The sequence below is a fragment of the Balaenoptera ricei genome, chromosome 12 (assembly GCF_028023285.1).
Source record: "Balaenoptera ricei isolate mBalRic1 chromosome 12, mBalRic1.hap2, whole genome shotgun sequence".
Classification (NCBI taxonomy): domain Eukaryota; kingdom Metazoa; phylum Chordata; class Mammalia; order Artiodactyla; family Balaenopteridae; genus Balaenoptera; species Balaenoptera ricei.
In genome coordinates, this window is record NC_082650.1 from 44981616 (window position 1) to 45002214 (window position 20599).

Sequence of the window (20599 nt, forward strand, 5' to 3'; positions counted from 1 at the left end):
TTCTTTGCTGGTGGCGGTAGGGGTGCTGTCCTGTGTGCTGTACGTTGGTCAGCAGCATCTCTGGCCTCTACCCACTAGATGCCAGGAGTATCCCTCCTCCAAAGTTGTGACAACCAAATGTCTCCACACGTTGCCAAACTTGCCCTGAGGAGCAAAACTGCCACAGTTGAAAACAACTGTACTAGACCATTCTCATCAGCATATATGCATATTCGAGTATTTCAGTTAAAAAAAATAAACTACAGGTCTTCCTTGATTTACGACGGAGTTACAACCCGATAAACCCAGCATAAGTTGAAAATATCTTAAGTCAAAAAATGCCTTTAATATACCTAACCTACCGAACATTAGCCTAGCCTACCTTAAACATGCTCAGAACACTTACATTAGCCTACAACTGGGGAAAGTCATCTATCACAAAGCCTATTTTACAACAAAGTACTGCATACTTCATGGAATTTACTGAATCAGTATGGGTACAGCATGGTTGTAAGTGTACTGGCTGTTTAACCTCATGATCTGAGGTACTGACTGACTGGAGCTGTGGCTTGTTGCCCATTCCCAGCATCAAGAGAGAGTATCAAAAGGCATATTGCTAGCCTGGGAAAAGATTAAAATTCTAAATTTGAAGTACAGTTTCTACTGAATGTGTATTGCTTTCGTACCATCATGAAGTCAAAAATTCTAAGTTGAAGCACTGTAAATCGGGGACCATCTGTATGCCCTCGATCCTACATTGTCTTCCAGCTAAAACCTCAATTGTTTGACTATTTTCATAGCTAAAATTCTAGAAAGAGTTGTTTACACTCATGGGTTCCACTACCTCCAATGAACTCTTCAAGATACTGCAGTCTGGTTCTATATCTATCAGTGCTCAAGACACCAGTGATCTCTGTCTTGTCCACTACAATGGACATTTCTCTTTCCTTTTCCAATTGACTTTCAGTAGCATTTGCCTTAGGTGACCACTCTCTCCTCTCCTTGCTGGTTTATGAATGTTGTACTCTATTTCCCCCACTATAATCTGTCTGCTCCTACATCACACTCTTTCTTCTCTATCCTTAATGTTAGAGTGTGTCAGAGCTTGGTCTGGGCCTTCTGCCTATCTGTATTCTCCCTCTATGTGATCTCATGTAAGCCCAAGGCTTTAAATACCCGTCTATGAGCTGATGAATCCCAAATTTATATCCTGAACCTACACCTGTTCTCTTGGACTTCAGGCTCATTTATATAAATTTCCTAATTGAGAGCTCCAGTTAGATAATTCACAGTCATTTCAAAATTAATATGTTGAAAAATGAGTTCTTAATAGTTATATTAAGAACCACCCTGCACAAACTTTTCCTCTCTATCTCTCCTCATGGCTGTAAATGGTCCCACCATTTACCCATTTGCTCAATTCAGAAAAAAGAAAAATCAGCAACCTGAAGTCATTTTTGATTAACTCCCTTTTCATCTGCTGCTTCTAAAACATCACCAAGTCTTGTGTTTTCCATCTGCACAACGTATCTTAAATATGTCTACCTCTCTCCATTTCCAGTACTACTGCCTCAGACCAAGACACCGCAATGTCTCACTTGCGACACTCAATTGCCTGGTCTCCCTCTTTCTCTCTATCCTTCCCCACATCCAATCCATTCCCCACCCAGCAGCCAAAAAGGTCTCTATGTCATTCATACATCTCAACTGAATAGCTTCAGGTTGCTTTTGGAATAAAAATCAAAACCATTTCCACAGTGTATGAGGCTGCCTGCCTCCCTAATTTCACCCCTTCTCTGCCCATGACTGTGTGCCAGAATCACAGGTCCCTTCTCTGTCACAGGAACGAGCCCAAACTACCCTCACACGGAGCCTTTGCATTTGTTTGTCCCATTGCCAGGGACACACTTCCTCTGCTCCTCTCATTACTCATCCCCCAGGTCCCGCCTGGCAAGTCACCTCACCTAACCTTTTCAGACAGGCGTCCCCTGGCCAGGCACTCTAAGGTGGCCTCCCAGTTTACCCTACCTCACCACGCAGTCATTTCCATCTCAACAGGTAACGTGACCTGTAATCATATCCCAGGCATTTACCAACTTGCTTATGTGCTTCTTTATGCATCCCAATGAGGGAAAAGAACACCTGGTATCTTTTTTATTCCCCTTGTTGCATCTAACACAGAGCTTTGTACATGGCTGTCAGCCAACAGGTATTTATTGAGTAAGTGAATGAACAAATCTTAAATAGGAGAGTAAAGATACAAAATGTTAACTTACCAAGTGTCCGGAAAGGCCTCTGACTTGGTAAATGGGAGAAGAAACCAGGCTTCAATGCATTTGTAATCACAATGTCAAAAAGATATTCAAAATCATTCCTAAAAAGCAATGATATTTTTCATAAATTTATTTTAAGGAATTAGAAAAGGTCCATATAAAACAGAACTTAATCTTTGCCTATTTGACCACAGCATCATTTCTGGTCTTTTGATTAACTTTTCTACGCTTTCTATACATTCTAAGGTGAACCTTAACACTGGAAATAGAAGGTAGTCAAGCACTAATCATCCTGACACCACCCTGAAGTATCAATACAAACATAAGGGGGGAAAAAAGCACATTAACTCATTAACTCTAGGTGCTAAGCTGGTTTTCTCACTATGGCAATAATTATAGTGTGTAAATTCAACAGTTTCTAACACCTAAAATATTCACGAGCTATGTTTTCAAATTTGGGGCCTGAAATTTTTCTGGATTTATTAGCATCAAGAGTTATTAATAATTTTGTGTGTTACATGGGTCCTACAGAAAGCTAGCATTATAACAAATCAGGTGACATCTTTCAGAGAGTGTTCAAAATGTGAAGATACCTTATTTTGAAAATCAGGGTAGTAGTATAATATGGTAATTTTTAGGCAACAATAATAATTGTTTTTTAGTCTGTATTTAACACTATATTAAGGATTATTTGGGACAGCAAAGGAAAGATAGTCCTTGCTCCTGACAGACTCACTATTACATTGGGGAGATAATATTTACCCAACATTCCAGAATACTTTTACACAGCAAAACGACACTGCAGAGGAATTAAGACATGAAGAAAAAGTTTGGTAATCTATGCTAATGAAAAAGAAATTAAGACTCCCAAGTGTTTATTCTGAAGCATGGTCCCACTACCAGGACAGCAAATGTCTCTACAAAGGCACTTTCCAAAGCATCCAGGGCTGCAGCCTTAATTCACTTCAAGGATCCCAAACCTATACATTAATCAGAAAGCGGAAAACCACCGACAGACTGTAAGTACACCATAGACCAATCTGAATCCACATGTGCTGAGGAACATGGAAATCAGGAAGCTAAACAGGTTGGCAAGAGGTCAGTTTTGAGGCTAAAATTTGCTTCATACTCACGGCAATTCAGTACAGTATCTGCTAAAATTTGAGGAAACAGTAGGGGAGATCTAACAGGTCATTTTAGAATCTAGCTCTGACCATGGATATTCCCTGGCATTGCCCGTAAGAATGCCATAGATAAGTATTAACACTTGCTGAGGCTTACCAACTACTCTCATACTTGTACCTGTATTGCGCTATTTAAACTTCCCGCCACACCTATGAGATATTACTGTCCCATCTTTAAGATGGTGAAATAGAGGCTTAGAGAGGTCATAGAACCTACCCTAGGTCACGGGGTGAGTTGCAAGGCAGGGCTTGAGCCCACGGCTGTCTTATTTTTAAGTCTATTCATTTATGCTGCCTCAATGTTCATGGATGTCAATCCCACCCCTGGCCGTGTAAATGGGGAAGTGCCAGGCTCCACATGGAAATGGCTACAGAGGGACTGTATTCCAGGTAAGTGTCAGGGGCTATAATCTACAACTCAGTGTCCCTCAATAATCATCCAAAGCCGAGAAACCAAATTCATGGAGGACGGCCCGAAGGACATGCGGTCCATCCACCTTTCAGAAAAGCTCAAGCCCAGACTATGAACGGGCTATGAGCATACTGGCCCGGTAATACCGCTCTGCTACAATGTACTTGGGGTGTGTTTCTGTCAGCAGATGTTAAGGGCTGTTATGAGAAACAACCACTTGTCACTCAGCATTGTTTAATATAATGATATGGTCATGGCTAACACTTTTAAAAAAGCACTGGTCTAATTTGTTATCAGCATTTTATAAGATCATGAAAACGAAATGACTCGTCACTTACCCCAGGATATATTCACAGAGGAGTCTACAGTAATCACTGTGAGAACTGGTAATTAACATAAGAATTTTCCCAGCATTTTTTAGCTGTCGAAGCCACTTTTTAACAGATTCCGGACAAGTGTGTAAATACCTGCCTGGATCTCTTTTTATTTCTGGAAAATATATTCCACAGTTTTCTGAAAAATAAAAATATCAAGGAGGTTTTTCTTTTTAAAATTTTTTGACTCAGTGCATTCTCAAACAAGTTCCTCTCTCTCAAAGCTATAGATAAAACTAAAAGGATAAAAACTAGGTTCGAATAATCCAGCAACGACGCCATTACTAATTGCTTTTTAAGAATATTTCTTGTTCTTAAAAACATGATGATTGAGAATGTCAGTTGAAAATATTTTTTGGTTATTTGACCAGGACTGATAAAGTGTTAAAACAGATAACACGATAAATACATCAGTATTTTCAAATCAAAGAAAACCTTACTGCATTTGAAATGTCAATTAATAAATATTCTTTCAATCATTCAACAAATATTTGCTGAATACAGATAACAAACAAATACATATTCAGATAATGCACTAGGAACACGTCTTTGGCATGAAGCAGTGGAGAAGGGAGCTGGGTTCCTGAGTCAGTGTTGTTTCAGATGAAACTGAGACTAGAGACCCTGGTCTATTACAGCCCCTGGGAGGTGCTGTGATGTTAAATGGAAAAACAAGTCATAAAAGGCAGGAAGGGGACTTCCCTGGTGGCGCAGCGGTTAAGAATCTATCTGCCAAAGCAGGGGACACGGGTTGGAGCCCTGGTCCAGGAAGATCCCATATGCCGTGGAGCAACTAAGCCCGTGCGCCACAACTACTGAACCTGTGCTCTAGAGCCCCCGTGACGCAACTACCGAGCCTGCATGCTGCAACTACTGAAGCCTGCGTGCCTAGAGCCTGTGCTCCACAACAAGAGAAGCCACCGCAATGAGAAGCCTGAGCACCACAACGAAGAGTAGCCCCCGCTCACTGCAACTAGAGAAAGCCCACACAAAGCAATGAAGACCCAGCGCATCAAAAAAATAAATAAAAATTATTAAAAAATCATTAAAAAAAAAAAAAGAAAAAGAAAAGGCAGGAAGGCAGTGCAGGTGACAGTGAAAGCCAAAGAACCTGAGTCACTGAGCTGGGATTGCCAGCTCTGTCCCTTTGGGTCTTTAGCAGAGTCCAGGGGGTCAGCCTGAGCCCCGAAGCAGCTGGTACCAACATTTCCAGAAGTCCTGGTCAGATGCACCCACTATGTTTGATATGATTATTTAAAAGTTATGAGTACTTAGGCACATAATTGCAGATTTGGTTGAAACGCTACTAGATTCATAAAGCAATTTAGAGATACTGTTCTTTGGGCATGATAGCAATAGTAAGCAAATAAAGAGAACCTGAGTTCCTACTTTCCTTAACTGCTAGGAAAAAAACACATGCATAAACAAAACAAGAAGTGAACGAGCTTGTAGTGAATTATAAACTCTGCAATAGATATAGGCTATAACTGTAATTCTGTACAATGTCATGCACTTGAAATAAATGAAATGAAAGTTATATATCAAGAATGTCAGGACAGGACAGAAGAGTCTCTTAGGAAAAAAAAAAAAAGAAACAAAAGCAGAAATGGTAGCAAATACTGTTGTCTGACTGCCCAAATCCACTCCCCTTCTTCTTTGCTAAAGAGTATTCTGATTTTGTTTGAGGTTTCATCCTCCTCTGAGGGGCTAGGTGCTCAGTGAGGGTGGGTGTCTACCAGTCTAACCTAACAGGATAATTCCTTCCCATGTCCTGGTCATGTAAAACAACCCAATTTAATGAGCTTAAACTTTAAGGATATCTATTATTTGCAGCCTACAGCATCTCTGTTCAGAAAATAATACATTGTAAGAATTAATCATAACCAGATTAAAAAAATTACTTAACAAAATAAAGAATATGTTACAAAATAAGAATAATATTCAGACATCAGAACACCAAGAACAAAAACAAAGTTTGTGCTCTTCTTGTATTTTGCCCTAAAGAGAACACATGTGTGAATCTCTAGGATCTCTTAATATCCCAGAAGCTATGTAATAGCCCTTTAAAAAATTAAAATATACCTTGTTTTTCAGGGAAGAGGAGGTACTAGTAGTAGAGGACTAATTTAAGGAAGACAAAAGAATAAAATTAAATAACTAAAAATAGAATAGTTTGATGAGTGAGTGGCTATCAAAGCAATGGCAGAAGCTGTGTCTTTCCCAGAATTTATCTAAAGGAATCATATGTAAGATTTTTTCACCCAGAAAAACAAAGCTTTTGTAGCAACAGTAATATTATGCGCTGGATAACAAAAGATTTGTAGTATGTAATGCTGAGAACATTTATATACTTAAGCATCTGTATTCAAAAACAATTGCTGAGAAAAGGCTATTTTTTCCTTAGCTATATGTGCTTAGTGCCATCTAGTGATCAAAATATAAGTTACTGTTAAAAAGCTACTATTTCATTTCCAAATGAATAAAATAAAACATATACATTTAAATACTATATTTAAAAATTCTTGCCTAGATTAGTATTAATTTCCCTTAATAAGCCTAATCTAAAAGAGTGCAAACATAATAGCCGAGTTGGAGAAAATTACTCTCTGAGGAAATAATGGGGATGTCCTCCTTTTGTTCACAAGCCAGAGTGAAATGAACAAACTAAAAAAGACAAGTCCTGTACAAATAGATACCCCATGGCAATTTATGGGTTGTTCTTGCTATAAAAGATCACAAACTGTTGCTGGGTAAAATATTTTAATTCCCATGTAACCTTAAATCATTAAAGAAATAGGAGGTATATTAATATAAATATACTCATCTTTTCAAATTTTATTTTTATTGATATAACTGACATATAAACTTACATACTGTGTAAGTCTAAGGTGTACAACGTGTTGATTTGACACACACATATTGCAATATGATTACTACTATAGCATGAGCTAACACCTCTATTAATGTCACATAATTATCATTTCTTTTTTTGTGGTGGGGACAAAAAGATCTGGTCTCTTAGCAATTTTGAAGTTTATAATTTAGTATTGTTGTCTCTAATACACGCTCATATTTTGTTGAAATAAATCAAGCCATTAAACCAAAGGAATTTATGTTAAACATACTACACTGGAATAATAACTGCCTATTAAATTATTCCCCTAAAGGTAGGGAGTCTGCCTTTTTGTTCAGCAGGGAGCAACCATTCAATGAATGAATACTTGAATTAGTTCAGGGACAGACACAGGAACATTTATGTTTATTTAAAATCAAAGTAATAGTATGATTTGTAACATATTACCTAACTGTGACAAAAAACTGTATCATTCATGTCCTATCAAAGTCATGCTATCTAAAGTACCTTCTTTTTTTTACCCCTATTGATAAAAATAATCGTGTTAATTATATTTTTATACTGATAGAGTAACACTGAATAGACAAGACAAGGAATTGAGACCTAAGGTGGAAAGAAAGGAATGGTCTTGTTTGTTCCCAACTCACAAAGCAGACTGTGTTTTCACTTAACCTCAAAGGAATTCTATCTCACTGCCATTTTATGTAACTCATTTTCCTGGCCTTTCCATCCCTCTTCTCTCCTCAGATGCTGGTATTTTCTGTATCCAGATGGGATTAAAAGTATAATTTTTAAAAAGCTAGTTCCAAAAATAAAAGTTTCGTCCTTTTATATTAAAAGTTGGGTTAATATAGAGTCATGGAAATAACAGCAAAGTGTTCCGACAGTCTGACGGGCACTGAAAATGGCCTGCATGTATCAAACATGATTAAGGATTGAGGGACCTCTAGTAGTAAAAAAAAAAAGTACAACTTGAATAATAAAAATACCTTTTTTAGTTTAATAGGTAATCGTGCCACATCACGATTTCTATCATCACGGCGTTAGTAAGCATTTTCCTCACTTACTGTATCACTACAGTTTGCGTGATTTGTGGCTACAGTTCTCAACGTTGTTGTGCAGGGGGATTACAGATGCCAGGATGCTAATAACACCTCCACCATCAGCCTCCAAATAAGGTCTGTTGTTATTTCCATTGCAGAACATAATTTAAGAGAGATTGAAATATTTACAACCTTTATAGGTTATAGAAGAGCATGCTAGTGAATAGCTAAAATGTTTAGCCATGAACTGTTCAAATGTACTTGCTGTAAGAGATGATATAATTAATTTTCTGAAATATACATATACTATATGATTATTTTGGCCAAGAGATACTGAAATAGTTTTTGAAGGATGAAGGAGATAAACAATAGATTAAATATGTTCTAGATTTCATTTATTTATAGAAGGCAAAAGATGAAACTGAAATTTAATATTAAAACAGATTTCTCGTTTATGGTTCCTGTATGATTTGTTTCTATCTAATATATTTGTAAATTAAGAAATCTTGAATGTCTAGATTGGGTAAAGTGAGTATCTGTGCTAAATATAATGCTTGGAAAAGGACAACAAATAAGAATTGAGAAATGAAGTATAAAATGTACTAAAAAACATAATTTATAAAATTTTACATTAATAGTATTTGACTTCTATCTCTGTATCTGTTATCTACCCCAAAGGTTCTGATTTAATTGGTCTGGGCTGGGGTGATGCCACTGATATTTTTTTAAAGCTCCCCAAGTAATTTCAATGTACAGTCAGGATTAAGAATTATGGCTCTAAGCCATAAGGAATAGAACTTTTGCTATTATTATCTGTATATCTTGCATGCGTCATTGTATATCACTGGCTCTCAGAGAGCAGGGATTTCTTAATTTTACAGTATCTGATTACCTAACATACAGCTTTATACATAAGAGGCAACCCATACATATTAATTATTGCTGATGTGCGATGTCACACATGGGCATGAACACTGAATGAAGAACGTTGCCTGATAAAGAGAAGACTTGTGTTGGAGATGAGATTGGAGAGAAGAGAAAGCATATGAAAGTTAAACATTCAAATGCAAGAGCACTGACAGCTAAGGGACACTGGCTTGGTCCACAAGACCTGACAGAGGAACTAGGGGGAGGAAGTAAGTTATGATGCCTGAATCCATGATTCCCAGACTGAGAGCAATATGAATCTGGTGTAGCACTTCTAACAAATATCAACTACTGTGCCCCACCCGCGAGATCTCTGGTGGGGCTCTGGGGCTCCAGAGATTCACACCTGGCCAATAAGACACCTACAAACCTGTGAGACAGATGGCTTAGATTTTATAATCTTAGGATTGCCTGAGTCTACACCTCATGGTGAGGTCACAGGCAGATAACTCTTTAGTCACAATGAACACACATTTCCACAGTGTTTCTCCTCCTTAACAGACCACAGTAAAGCGTAAACATAACTTTTATATGCACTGGGAGACCAAGAAATTCGTGTGACTTGGTTTACTGTGATATTTGCTTTATTGCTGTGGTCTGGAACTGAACCCACAATATCTCCGAGGTATGCATGTATGCAATCTCTCCAAAACAGAATTTCTGTAGAGTAGTGGTTGTTAAAATACTCTGAGAGTTTCGGATTCAAGTAGATTAGGGGTGGGGCCTGAATATGTGCATTTCTAACAGTTTCCCAGGTTAGGTGATTAGTCCAAGGACCACACTTTGAGAAACATTGCTATAGAATACCCCTATAAAACCAGATAGCTTTCTGAAAACCTTTTTTTTTTTTTCCCCCCTAGAAAAACTTGATCCTATTTTGGCTAGAAATGCAAAACCAGATTAAGCATGTTTAATGTTATCTGATGAAAATTCTCAAACTTATGTCTTATGTTAAAATGGATTTAAACCAACAAGGTTTTAAGTTTTAAAAAATTATTTTTACTTTATAAGGGAAGAATATATGTGAGGGTGAAGATGTAATGGAATGTTTTTCATAGTATTATTTTACATTCATTTTAATTTATCAGTCCTGAGAGCAGTAATTTTGTAGGTAAAGCAGAAAAAGCCCAGGTTTTGGAGTTAAACTGACCTAAGTTTGAAATCTAGGTTTGCCACTAACTATATTGGTTATATGATTCTTGAGGAAGTCTAGAAACAGAGTTAATTTTTAGTAACGCTCACTGTAATTGGAGGGACATTTTCACCTTCTTCTGCATGTGATTTGTATACAGAACACATGTTCAATTTATTATACATATTACAGTATAGGAAAAATGTATGGGGAGCTCCCAAGATGGTCACAATACTATCTCCCATCGCACATGTGTCTGGAGTCAGTCTACTGCCTCACTCCTTTGAATCTGGGCAGGCCCTTTTATTGCTTTGCAAATAGAATGTGGTGCAAGTGACATTGTGTAAGTTCCACATGTTACCCTTAACTGGCCCGGAAACTTCAATTTCCTGTCTCTAGGAAGCTGATCCCACGAAAAAGTGCAACCAATCTGAGACCACCATGCTGTGAGGAGCAATTCAGATGAACTTAGGTGCAGGTGCTCCAATTGCCAGCTCCAGCTGAGCGCTGAGCTGACAGCTTCAACTGCAAGACCCGTGAGTGAGCCCCTGTAGATATCAAGCCCAGTCAAGCCTTCAGGTGACCGTGCCCCCAATGACACCTGACTTCAACCACATGGGAGACGCCAAGTGAGAAGCACTCAGAGAGTCCAGAATATAAGTGACAATAAATTGTGGCTTGAAGCTACCAAGTTTTGTGGTGGTTTCTTATGGAGCAATAGATAACTGAAACAAGATGCTTTGGAATGGAGTCACAATTCCAGTTATTATCTCTATGCAATTCAAAATAAATTAAGAAAACGTTTGTAAATGCTTCCAGAAACACCTGAAATAAAAGTAAATAGGCTTTAAATTGTTGTTGTTCACCTCCGAAGAATAACTCCAAGGTTTCTACTGTATATACATTTACAGAACATAAACATATGTATAGCTTATGACAACATAAATCTTTTCAACAGTTACAGTTTAAAGAAAACCCAAATTAACAAGTTATTGAAGGTAAATTCTACACAGTACTTCCGACCTCTCACCTACTTCAAATGTGAGTTACTTAGAAATGGAGATAATAATAACCAGCTGCTGAAATACACAGTGATTACAGCGGAAGAAATGAATCTTTTGAGATGTTTATCTCCCATTAACTTCAACTCAAAACTTGAGATTTCTTCAAAAAATAAATTGGTCTTCAAAAAAACATGCATTTTAAACATAACACTTCATCACAAGAGTGTACTTTTTCCTTAATTACTTTAGTTGAAATGTCCTCAGTGTCTCCAGAAATATCTTTTCTTACTAATAAAGCCAAAGTATGCAGAACTAGGACTAACTTGGAAGAAATCAACTTCGGAACACACACAAAGATTATCGTCACAAAGGATTATTTATCCAATATCTGGTCTCACAGTGTAAAATATAAACAGGAAAGCCCTATTTAGCTATTAGGTCTGTGTCACATCTACACCTAGGACACAGAATTTAGTGAAGCAGTTATTTTAATGAGGCATTACTCTGTTTTTCACCACACTTTTCCACCCAAATCTGTAACATATCAGTATACAATTGACCCTCTATATGTTTTGGGTTTTTTTTTTTTTTTTTTGGTAAAACACCACCTGGCCAGTTACCCCATGTTGACAATAAAAAAAAAATACTGAAGTTTTAAATTACTGATATTTTAATTCCATTAATTGTTTTGGCAGAGGTTTTAATTTTGTAATATAAAATTTGAAATTATGGACTCGATAAAATAGAAAAGTGTTAATTTCTCTTTGACGTAATAGACATAGAAATTATAGAATCTATGTGTGTAATGCCCTGTAACATTGTTTGAGGAACGGTAATGCCCTAAACCAGAATTCTTTACCTAAAGTACATACATGGGTCTCAGTGGGTGAATGGAAACCCAACACTGTTTACAACATTTTGTTATCAATGTATTTGTGCATTTCTCTGGGAGGAGAGCAGGTGCACACCTTCTAGTTTCCATCAGATTCCCGGGTCTGCGGTCACATGACTCCCAAGGGGTTAAGAACCATAGATTTTGATTTTCCAGGTTAGGACAGGCCAATTAAAAACACATTCCACCCTGGCGGTCCAGTGGTTAGGACTCCAAGCTTCCACTGCTGGGGACCTGGGTTCCATCCCTGGTTGGGAACTAAGATCCCACAAGCCACGTGGCATGGTCAAAAAAAAAAAAAAAAAAAGAAAACCCAAAAACCAAAACAGACAAAACAAAAACACATTCCAATATACCCTCTTTGTCACTGTCAAAAAAAAATCTTATAAATATGTTTTAGACAAAGGTGATTCTCTACAACAGGTGACATAGAATTTTTACACAAATAAATATAATTCCTGGACTACTCTGTGATTTTGTACACCTATACATCACCCTAAGTCCGATAAATTAACATTTATTTAGGATGGCTAATGAATGGTTGCTCTTGTCAATTTAATTTATAGGTTAATTGAAAATTACCAAATACAAAACTTAAAAACATATATAAAACATAAACACTCTTAACATTGAAACTATTTTGAAATAACATTATTTAAAGAGATTAAATTACTGCTTTTCTTAACAAATATGATACATTCTTGCTATAGAAAATTCATTGTATTGGGTTTACTATTTCTGGATAATAAACCACCTCACACAGACAGGCTTAAAACAGTATATTATCGTATCTCATAATTCTGAGGTTTGACTGAATTTAGCTGGGCGGTTCTCCCTTGGGGTGTGCCAGTCAGATGTCACAGTGTGGCACCTGGGGCTGGGATGGCTGGAACAGTGAGGGCTGATAAAACATCTCTCCACTTTGCTAGCTTGGGCTTCCCCATGACATGATGGTTTCAAGGTAGCTTGATTTCTTAAATGGCAGTGAGTTTCCCTCCAAAGCAAGTGTTCCAAGATACTAAGGCAAAAGTTGCAAGGATTCTTACAACCTTGTCTTAGAAGTCTATAGAGTCACTTCTGCTGCATTTTACTGATTATATGGGGCCATTTCATTTTCAAGGAAAAGAAAACAGAAGGGTATAAATTCTGGGAGGCACACTTCATTAAGAACTATTATCTTTTCAGACTAGCTACCCAACACACTAATACTTTGGTGTGATCCTTGCCAGTATATTTTCTATTCATATATAACTATATGGGAATTTTAAGTATACCACATACAGATTTTTACCTGTGCATTTTGTTCAGTGCCATATTTGAGCAATTTCCTAAGCATTAACAGTAATTTTAAAACATTTTGATAAATTTGACTTAGTATTTTGAAAGGATTATTTATAATAATTATCTTTACTTATAGTAATAACTGACATACTTTGAGTGCTTATTTTTGCCAATAACAGAATTGCCAACGCAACTATAAGACCTTTACAACTATTAATGTATTTAATCCTTCTAACAACCCTGAGAGGCGGGTCCCGCATTATTCCCATTTTGCAGTTGAGGAAACTGAGATACAAAGAGGCTGAGGAACTTGCCCAAAGTCGCAGAGAGAGAATGTAGCAGAGACAGGATTTGAACGCAGCCCGTCTGCTTTCAGAGCCTGTGCAATACCACCTCTCTACTGATACAGCATTTGGGTACCGTAGAACAACTTCAAGGATACCATAAATCCTTACTTTTTTTTTTTTTTTTTTGCCGTATGGTGCATTACCAAATAGTATCATAGTTCAGGGACTTCAGGACTGATTGGAATTAGAACAAGTGAGAGTTTGAAATTTGGACAAATCAAATTAGATTTCTGCAGAGGAAAAAGTATCGATATGCACTCTGTCTACTTTTCTAGTCACAGCTTTAGAAATCATCCACTTCAATGCTGTCCTATTAAAGATGAATTTGTAGAGACCACAGATTTTGCACGAAACTATAAAGTTAGTAATAAACTTGGGAATGGAATAGAGTGCTCAAGAATCCTACCCCGCTAAACCTTACATAACCTCATATGTAACCTTAGCAGTTACACGAGATATGTAACCTCATTGTTTACATGTCTAAATCTTTGTGTTTAAATCTAACTTATCTGGTGATCAGTGTCTGTTAAAGAAAAATAATGCATTCAGAAGAAGCAGAAGTCAAATGCTTTAAATGGTATCCCTATTTTGCTCTGTAATTATTGAATAATGTGCTTTTCCTCAGAATGTCTATAGAAGTTTTTTGTAGTGACTGAGCTGATGTTATATACGCTATTATCTGGGAACAGAGCTTTTATATTGAGACAGGCAAAAAACCCAGAATAAGTGTCTCACATTAAGGTGTAAATATTATCTTCCTTCCTGGAATGCACTGTCCTCTCTTTGCTGCTTAGAAATGTTTGCGGCTCGTCTGTGGAGACCTCTCCAACCCCCTTGCCCAGTCACACCACCTCTGAACATCATTCATCACACTACACGATAATAAACACTCGTAATAAGTGTGTTTATGTATTTTTCTCTCTCCTGAGACTGAGATCTTTTAGGAAAAGAACTGTCTTTACGTTCGTATTTACATTCTTGATGTCAGGCAAACGGCAGAGGATTAATAATTGCAGAAGTAAGTGTGAGCGGAGAGCTACGAAACAAGATTTTACCCGGTGATTCCCTGGTGGCGCAGTGGTTGAGAATCTGCCTGCCGATGCGGGGGACACGGGTTCGAGCCCTGGTCTGGGAAGATCCCACATGCCGCGGAGCAACTAGGCCCGTGAGCCACAACTACTGAGCCTGCACGTCTGGAGCCTGTGCTCCGCAACAAGAGAGGCCGCGACAGTGAGAGGCCCGCGCACCGCGATGAGGAGTGGCCCCCGCTTGCCACAACTAGAGAAAGCCCTCGCACAGAAACGAAGACCCAACACAGCCAAAAATAAAAATAAATAAATAATTTAAAATGAATATAAAAAAAATTAAAACCAGAGGTTGGCAAACCACAGCCCGCAAGCTAAGAAAGGTTTTTACATCTTAAAATGGTTATACAAGTATCTACATAATCCTTATGATCTGGTCCTTTGAAAAAAGTTTGTTGATTCCTGATATAAACACAGTATTTCATAATTATAGGACAGTAATAATAAGCAACAGTTATAACTCAGTTTTAGAAAAAAGTGCCAACAAGATTAATGAAATTGTTCATTTGAGAGATTCTGTTTAAAGGTTACACAGTCTCTCAGCAGAGTGAATATTAGAAGATCATTTGTGATAAAACTGCTTTTTGAAAGACAATATAAATACTTTTATGTATTTTTTTCATCACAGTGAGTCCCCAGCCATGATATACTTGCCCCTCAGCTATTCTCTGGCCCGGGTCTTCTAACAGTCTATTCTACGGAGCCAGAAGAGGGTTCTCGTCACTTTGCCACCTTGTTAAAACAAATCTGAATCTGCTTTTGCCATTGCCTTTATGACTCTGATACACATCATTTTTAGCCTCTGAATAAAATGTTTCCAGGCTCATTTGCTCTGCTTGCTGATAGAGCAATAATAGCAGGGGCCACAGCAAGACACTGCAAGTCCAGGCTGAAAGCTAACAGCTGGTAATATTTTCTCTTAAGGTCAGAGGAAGTAGAAAGATCCAAAAAATGCACATGATGACATCATCAGAAGGACCTAAAGAGCTTGTAGCTTGGGATGAATAAAGGCACTATTGCCTAAACACACTCTTACATATTAGCTGCACAAGAAACAGGAATGTTTTCCTTGGTATAGCAAATCAAAGATGCCTCCAGGTAAAACCTCAGACAAATTTTAGGGGTTAGCTTCAAAGAGATGCACTGTAAATTTCGTCTCAAAATAGTTTTTAAATGTATTTGCCAGGCAGAAAACCATCTTGCAAGGCTTTGTTTTCACCAGAGGAAGTGGGCCCACATATTATCCTGACTTGAAGCCTCCCACCTCCTCCAGAAGAAAGAAGCTGGAAAAAATTAGAAGAACTAAAACGGGATAGTTTGGGGCAAAGCAGGCTCAGAGAGGTGCCATTGCTTACTCCTTTAAAAGAAAGTTATAGTTGACTTCTCTAGCTCCAAGGCACAGAGATCAGAAACAACAACACGAACAAAGCAGTCAAACGCCGGACATTAGGGTTCGTTTACTATAAATGTCTGAAGGAAACCTGCCTCCTACTGAAGACTCAAATGCTCAGTTATTTAACAATTCTTTAAAAAACAAAAAACCTGGAGTAGAACTTTCACCGAGTTTCTACCAACCTGGTTTTTCTTCCGGAGTCCGTAGCTTAACAGAATGCCAAGACAGCATTTTAGCATGTACACACTATGCTCAATTCAGCTCCCAAAAGAACATAAACTAAAAAGATCCATTATGGGAACCCAGTCCTCATTCGACAATAATCCATTACGAGGCAGAAAGTGGAGAAAGCCGGGGCGGGGTGGGGAGGGGGGCGGGTACAGCTGTCCCAGAGGCCAGGTCTCAGGTAGAAAACGGTGGGAATGGGCAGGAAGTGTTCCCAGCTGAATAATGCTACGTTCAGCTGGCTTCCAGAGAATATTCTATGCTAAGCAGGGCTTTTAATCTTCTCAGTTTCTCTTTTTTCTTCTTTGGCCTGATTCCTTTCACCTCTTTCACTCTGCCTCCTTCCAATCTGCTAATACAATAAGTTTACATATCTTGGGTATTTTTCTGAACTGATAAACATACAGTCATATTAAGATGACAATCGTAGGCATTTGTAAAATACTTAAATATGAAAGACTTCTAAAACCAAAAATCAAAAAACAACTCTGCCGGGTTAACATGAAAAATCTTAAAAATAATGTTAAAAATTCAGTAATATATATATAAAATTAAAGATTTTGAAAGGAAGGTATTTTTCTGCTTTCTCCATCCCACTGTCAATCTTAAGCCATTACCTCAAAACCGATTCCCTCTCTGCTTTTCTAAATTCCACCCTGCTTTCAGGGGTCAGCATAATTTCCATTTTTTCTAGTTTTCTCTCTCCTTTTGAATATGCCAACTACTATATGCTAGTTCACATACGCCAACTCCTGTTCATATATTTTTCTATATAGTTTATTAATTGCATAAGAGATTTTTATCTTCTACTTAAGCTCTATAAATCAAATTTCTTTGTGCCATTATAGTGATCAGCATTACAACGATTAGATTCTGGGCATAGAACACATTCAAAAAAGGTGATGTAATTAAACTTTCTCTTAAGGATGTTAAACATACTTGCTTGAAATCTCGGTGACGATAAAGTACTACATGGTTTAATGAAATAAACCATCTCTTCTGTAGTCAAAGGTGAACTTTATTTCTGCTCAATCTAAATGAGGCCTACGTGTAAATTTTAATTAAATGGAACCTCAAGGCTAAAGTTCTTAGGAGCAGTAGTGCACATCTGATTGTTGGTGTATATTTAGTGAATATCTTCAGTTTTTCAGAATAAAGCACAACAAACCCGCTACATGCATACAACAGTTCTAGTTATTAAGGCAAGGATCCTGCAAGTTCCCGTAAGACCTGAATAAAACAACACTGTCATAATCAAACTATTCATTATGAAAAATTATATTCTGACTTTCTTTTGCCCTAAGAAAACATCTGTTAAGAAAGCACATGGCACAAATGATCAGACTGTTTCTTTCTAAAGGAAAGGAGCTGGCAACATAAATCCAGAGAAGCTGAAAGCTTGGAATTACTCAATAACCAAGAAGGAAACATTCAAAATTCAATTTAAGTGAGGCAAATATCTGCACTTTACTCACAGTGTTTAGCAAATGTTAGCAATAAACACCAAAATGAGCTATGTGTACTCAATGAAGAAAAATGTGAATGAAAAGGAAATTGCACTAGACCTTATAGATGCCCAATAACAGCTCCATTTATCTGAAAACCGAGACAAAGAAAATGTTTTTCCCTCCAGATAAGAACTCCATTTAAAACTTCAAAAGGAGTTAGTTAATCTAAATGTCTCATGCCAGCAAGTTAAATCATTATAGAGCAGAGGAGGGAAGGGAGAAAGGAATTCATGATTTGCAGACGACTTCATTAAGTAATGGGGTTGCTACTGATGTGAGGAGAGTGGCTACTCCATTCATGCTGAAAAACCTTCAAAGGACAGAGAAGGGGACTTCCCTGGTGGTCGAGCGGTCCAGTGGTTAAGACTCTGCTCTTCCAATTCAGGGGGCACAGGTTCAATCCCTGGCCGGGGACCTAAAATCCCACATGCCGCGGTGCGGCTTAAATAAATAAATAAATAGAGCAGTTCTGTGTGGAGCACATATACATACATAAGCACATTACAGGATGCAGTCCTGGGTGATCCTGGGTGGCCTGAATCTGGATCAAACAGTCCTGATTCAAGTCTCAGTTGTGCAATTTGCTTGGGCAAGTCTCTCAGTCATTCAGACACTTCGTTGGCTTATCTGTGAAATGATGATAATAGAACCCACCCGATAAGATTATTGTGTGGATTAGACACAATAATATATGTGAAACACTTGCACAGTGCTTGGCACACAGTAAACACTCTCTGTGAGTCGCCCTGGCTTAAACATACACAGTTAATCAACGGTGAAATCACCCTATGGGCTACACTGCCTCAGGAAATTGCCCTGCAAGGGGTCAAAATGCAAGGCTTCACTTTATCAAAATGGCACTTACCTTCAAAACATATTTGGAAAAACTTCAAAAGTTCCACTGAGGGGAATGCAGGGAAGTGTCTCTTCTTGCCGCTTCCAGGGAAAAACGCAGGGCTGGATTGCCTACTGCTCCATTATTTAATGTTTCTCACAGCACTGGGCAGAGAACCTTGGGGACCACAAAGCCCCATCTCCTCACTGTGCAGACATGAACGTGAGGCCTAGACAGGTTGAGTTACCTATCATCACACAATGACGTTATTACACCTTGCATGTCCCTGGTCCACTAATAAAGTAGAGCATCTTTATTAGTCACCATCTTTCATTCCTTTTGCAGTTCTATAATATACAAAGTTGGGAATGAAGCACTCACCGAAGGAGAAGAAAGTTTGTTGAATCCAACTGGGTGAACTGAGGGCAATTTATGTCAAATTACTTTATTATAAAAATTCAGGGGGCTTCCCTGGTGGCGCAGTGGTTGAGAATCTGCCTGCCAATGCAGGGGACACGGGTTCGAGCCCTGCTCTGGGAAGATCCCACATGCCGCAGAGCAACTGGGCCCGTGAGGCACAACTACTGAGCCTGCGCGTCTGGAGCCTGTGCTCCGCAACAAGAGAGGCCGTGACAGTGAGAGGCTCGCGCACCGCGATGAAGACTGGCCCCCGCTTGCCGCAACTAGAGAAAGCCCTCGCACAGAAACGAAGACCCAACACAGCCAAAAATAAATAAAGAAAGAAGCTTTCATTAAAAAAAAAAAAAAAAAATTCAGCAAACCCACCTGGAGAGCACTTGGCAAATTCGAGTATTATTAACTCAAGTATGTCTTACTCCACCAAAAGCCTGTAGGCTCACATCAGTGCATCATTCTCTCTTATCCAACTGTTTCCCCGCAGGACCAAAGGCCACTGTCTTCAAGGTGTTTTCTGGATGGGCCCACAGAAAGTTGGAAGTGGGTACATTTGATGATCACTCTGTGTGTGTGTGCGCGTGTGTGTGTGTGTGAATCTAGGCGTATCTGTGGCATAAACCTATTGAGCCAGCTGCTCCCTACTGGCTTCTTCCAAAAGTTAAATTATGATCATCATTATAGATATTAAGTGGTCCCACCAAATCCTGACAGTATCATGTATTGGTGAGGATATTGAGAATATAAAGTATCTGGAACTCTCCTACACTGTACAAGTATTTTGGAAAATTGTTTGGTAGATCTACCAAAACTGAACACACACACACACACACACACACACACACACACACGTACCCTATAATGCAGCAATTCCACTTCTAGGGATAGATCTAACAGGAGCATGTAAACAGGTACACAAAACACATGTACATGATGTTCGTGAAGCATTATTTGTGATAGTCCCCAATTTAAATTTACCCAAGTGTCTATCAACTATGTAGAATAGATAAATAAATTGTGATAGAACCATATAATTGCATACTGTAATGAAAAGGAATGAATTACTGTTACATTCAACAACAGGGATGAACTATAGAAACATAATGTTGAAGGAAAAAAAAGCCAGATATAAGAACATACATACAGCCTAATTCTATTTATATAAAATTTAAAATCAGGCAAAATTAATCTATGATGTTAGATATCCCTCCAGGCAAGGGATATTGGCTGGAAGGGAGAATGACGAGGGCTTCTAGGGGACTGGAAATGGTTCTATTAGCTGAAAATATGTTCATGTTTAACAGTGTTTAACAACAGTAATTATAAAGAACTGACACAATATTTTCATGGCCATAAAAATTAATCCAAGAAATTAAGTAGAGATAAGTGCTAAATCAGAAATTCAAGAGTCACATCAAATGAGAATCTATGTAACCC

The 20599-nt window shown here is 38.1% G+C and overlaps 1 protein-coding gene across 3 annotated transcripts in view; it reads right to left on the reverse strand.

Annotated features, from left to right (window-relative positions):
• The window catches only part of NT5DC1 (5'-nucleotidase domain containing 1), a 122889-nt gene that overhangs the window by 18059 nt on the left and 84231 nt on the right, over nucleotides 1–20599 (reverse strand). For all 3 annotated transcript variants that reach the window (XM_059941368.1, XM_059941367.1, XM_059941369.1), the window contains exons 7-8: nucleotides 4187–4361; nucleotides 2256–2353 (exon numbers count right to left, since the gene is read on the reverse strand). In XM_059941368.1, coding sequence (XP_059797351.1) covers nucleotides 2256–2353; nucleotides 4187–4361 — 273 coding nt within the window. The remainder of the gene's footprint in view (nucleotides 1–2255; nucleotides 2354–4186; nucleotides 4362–20599) is intronic.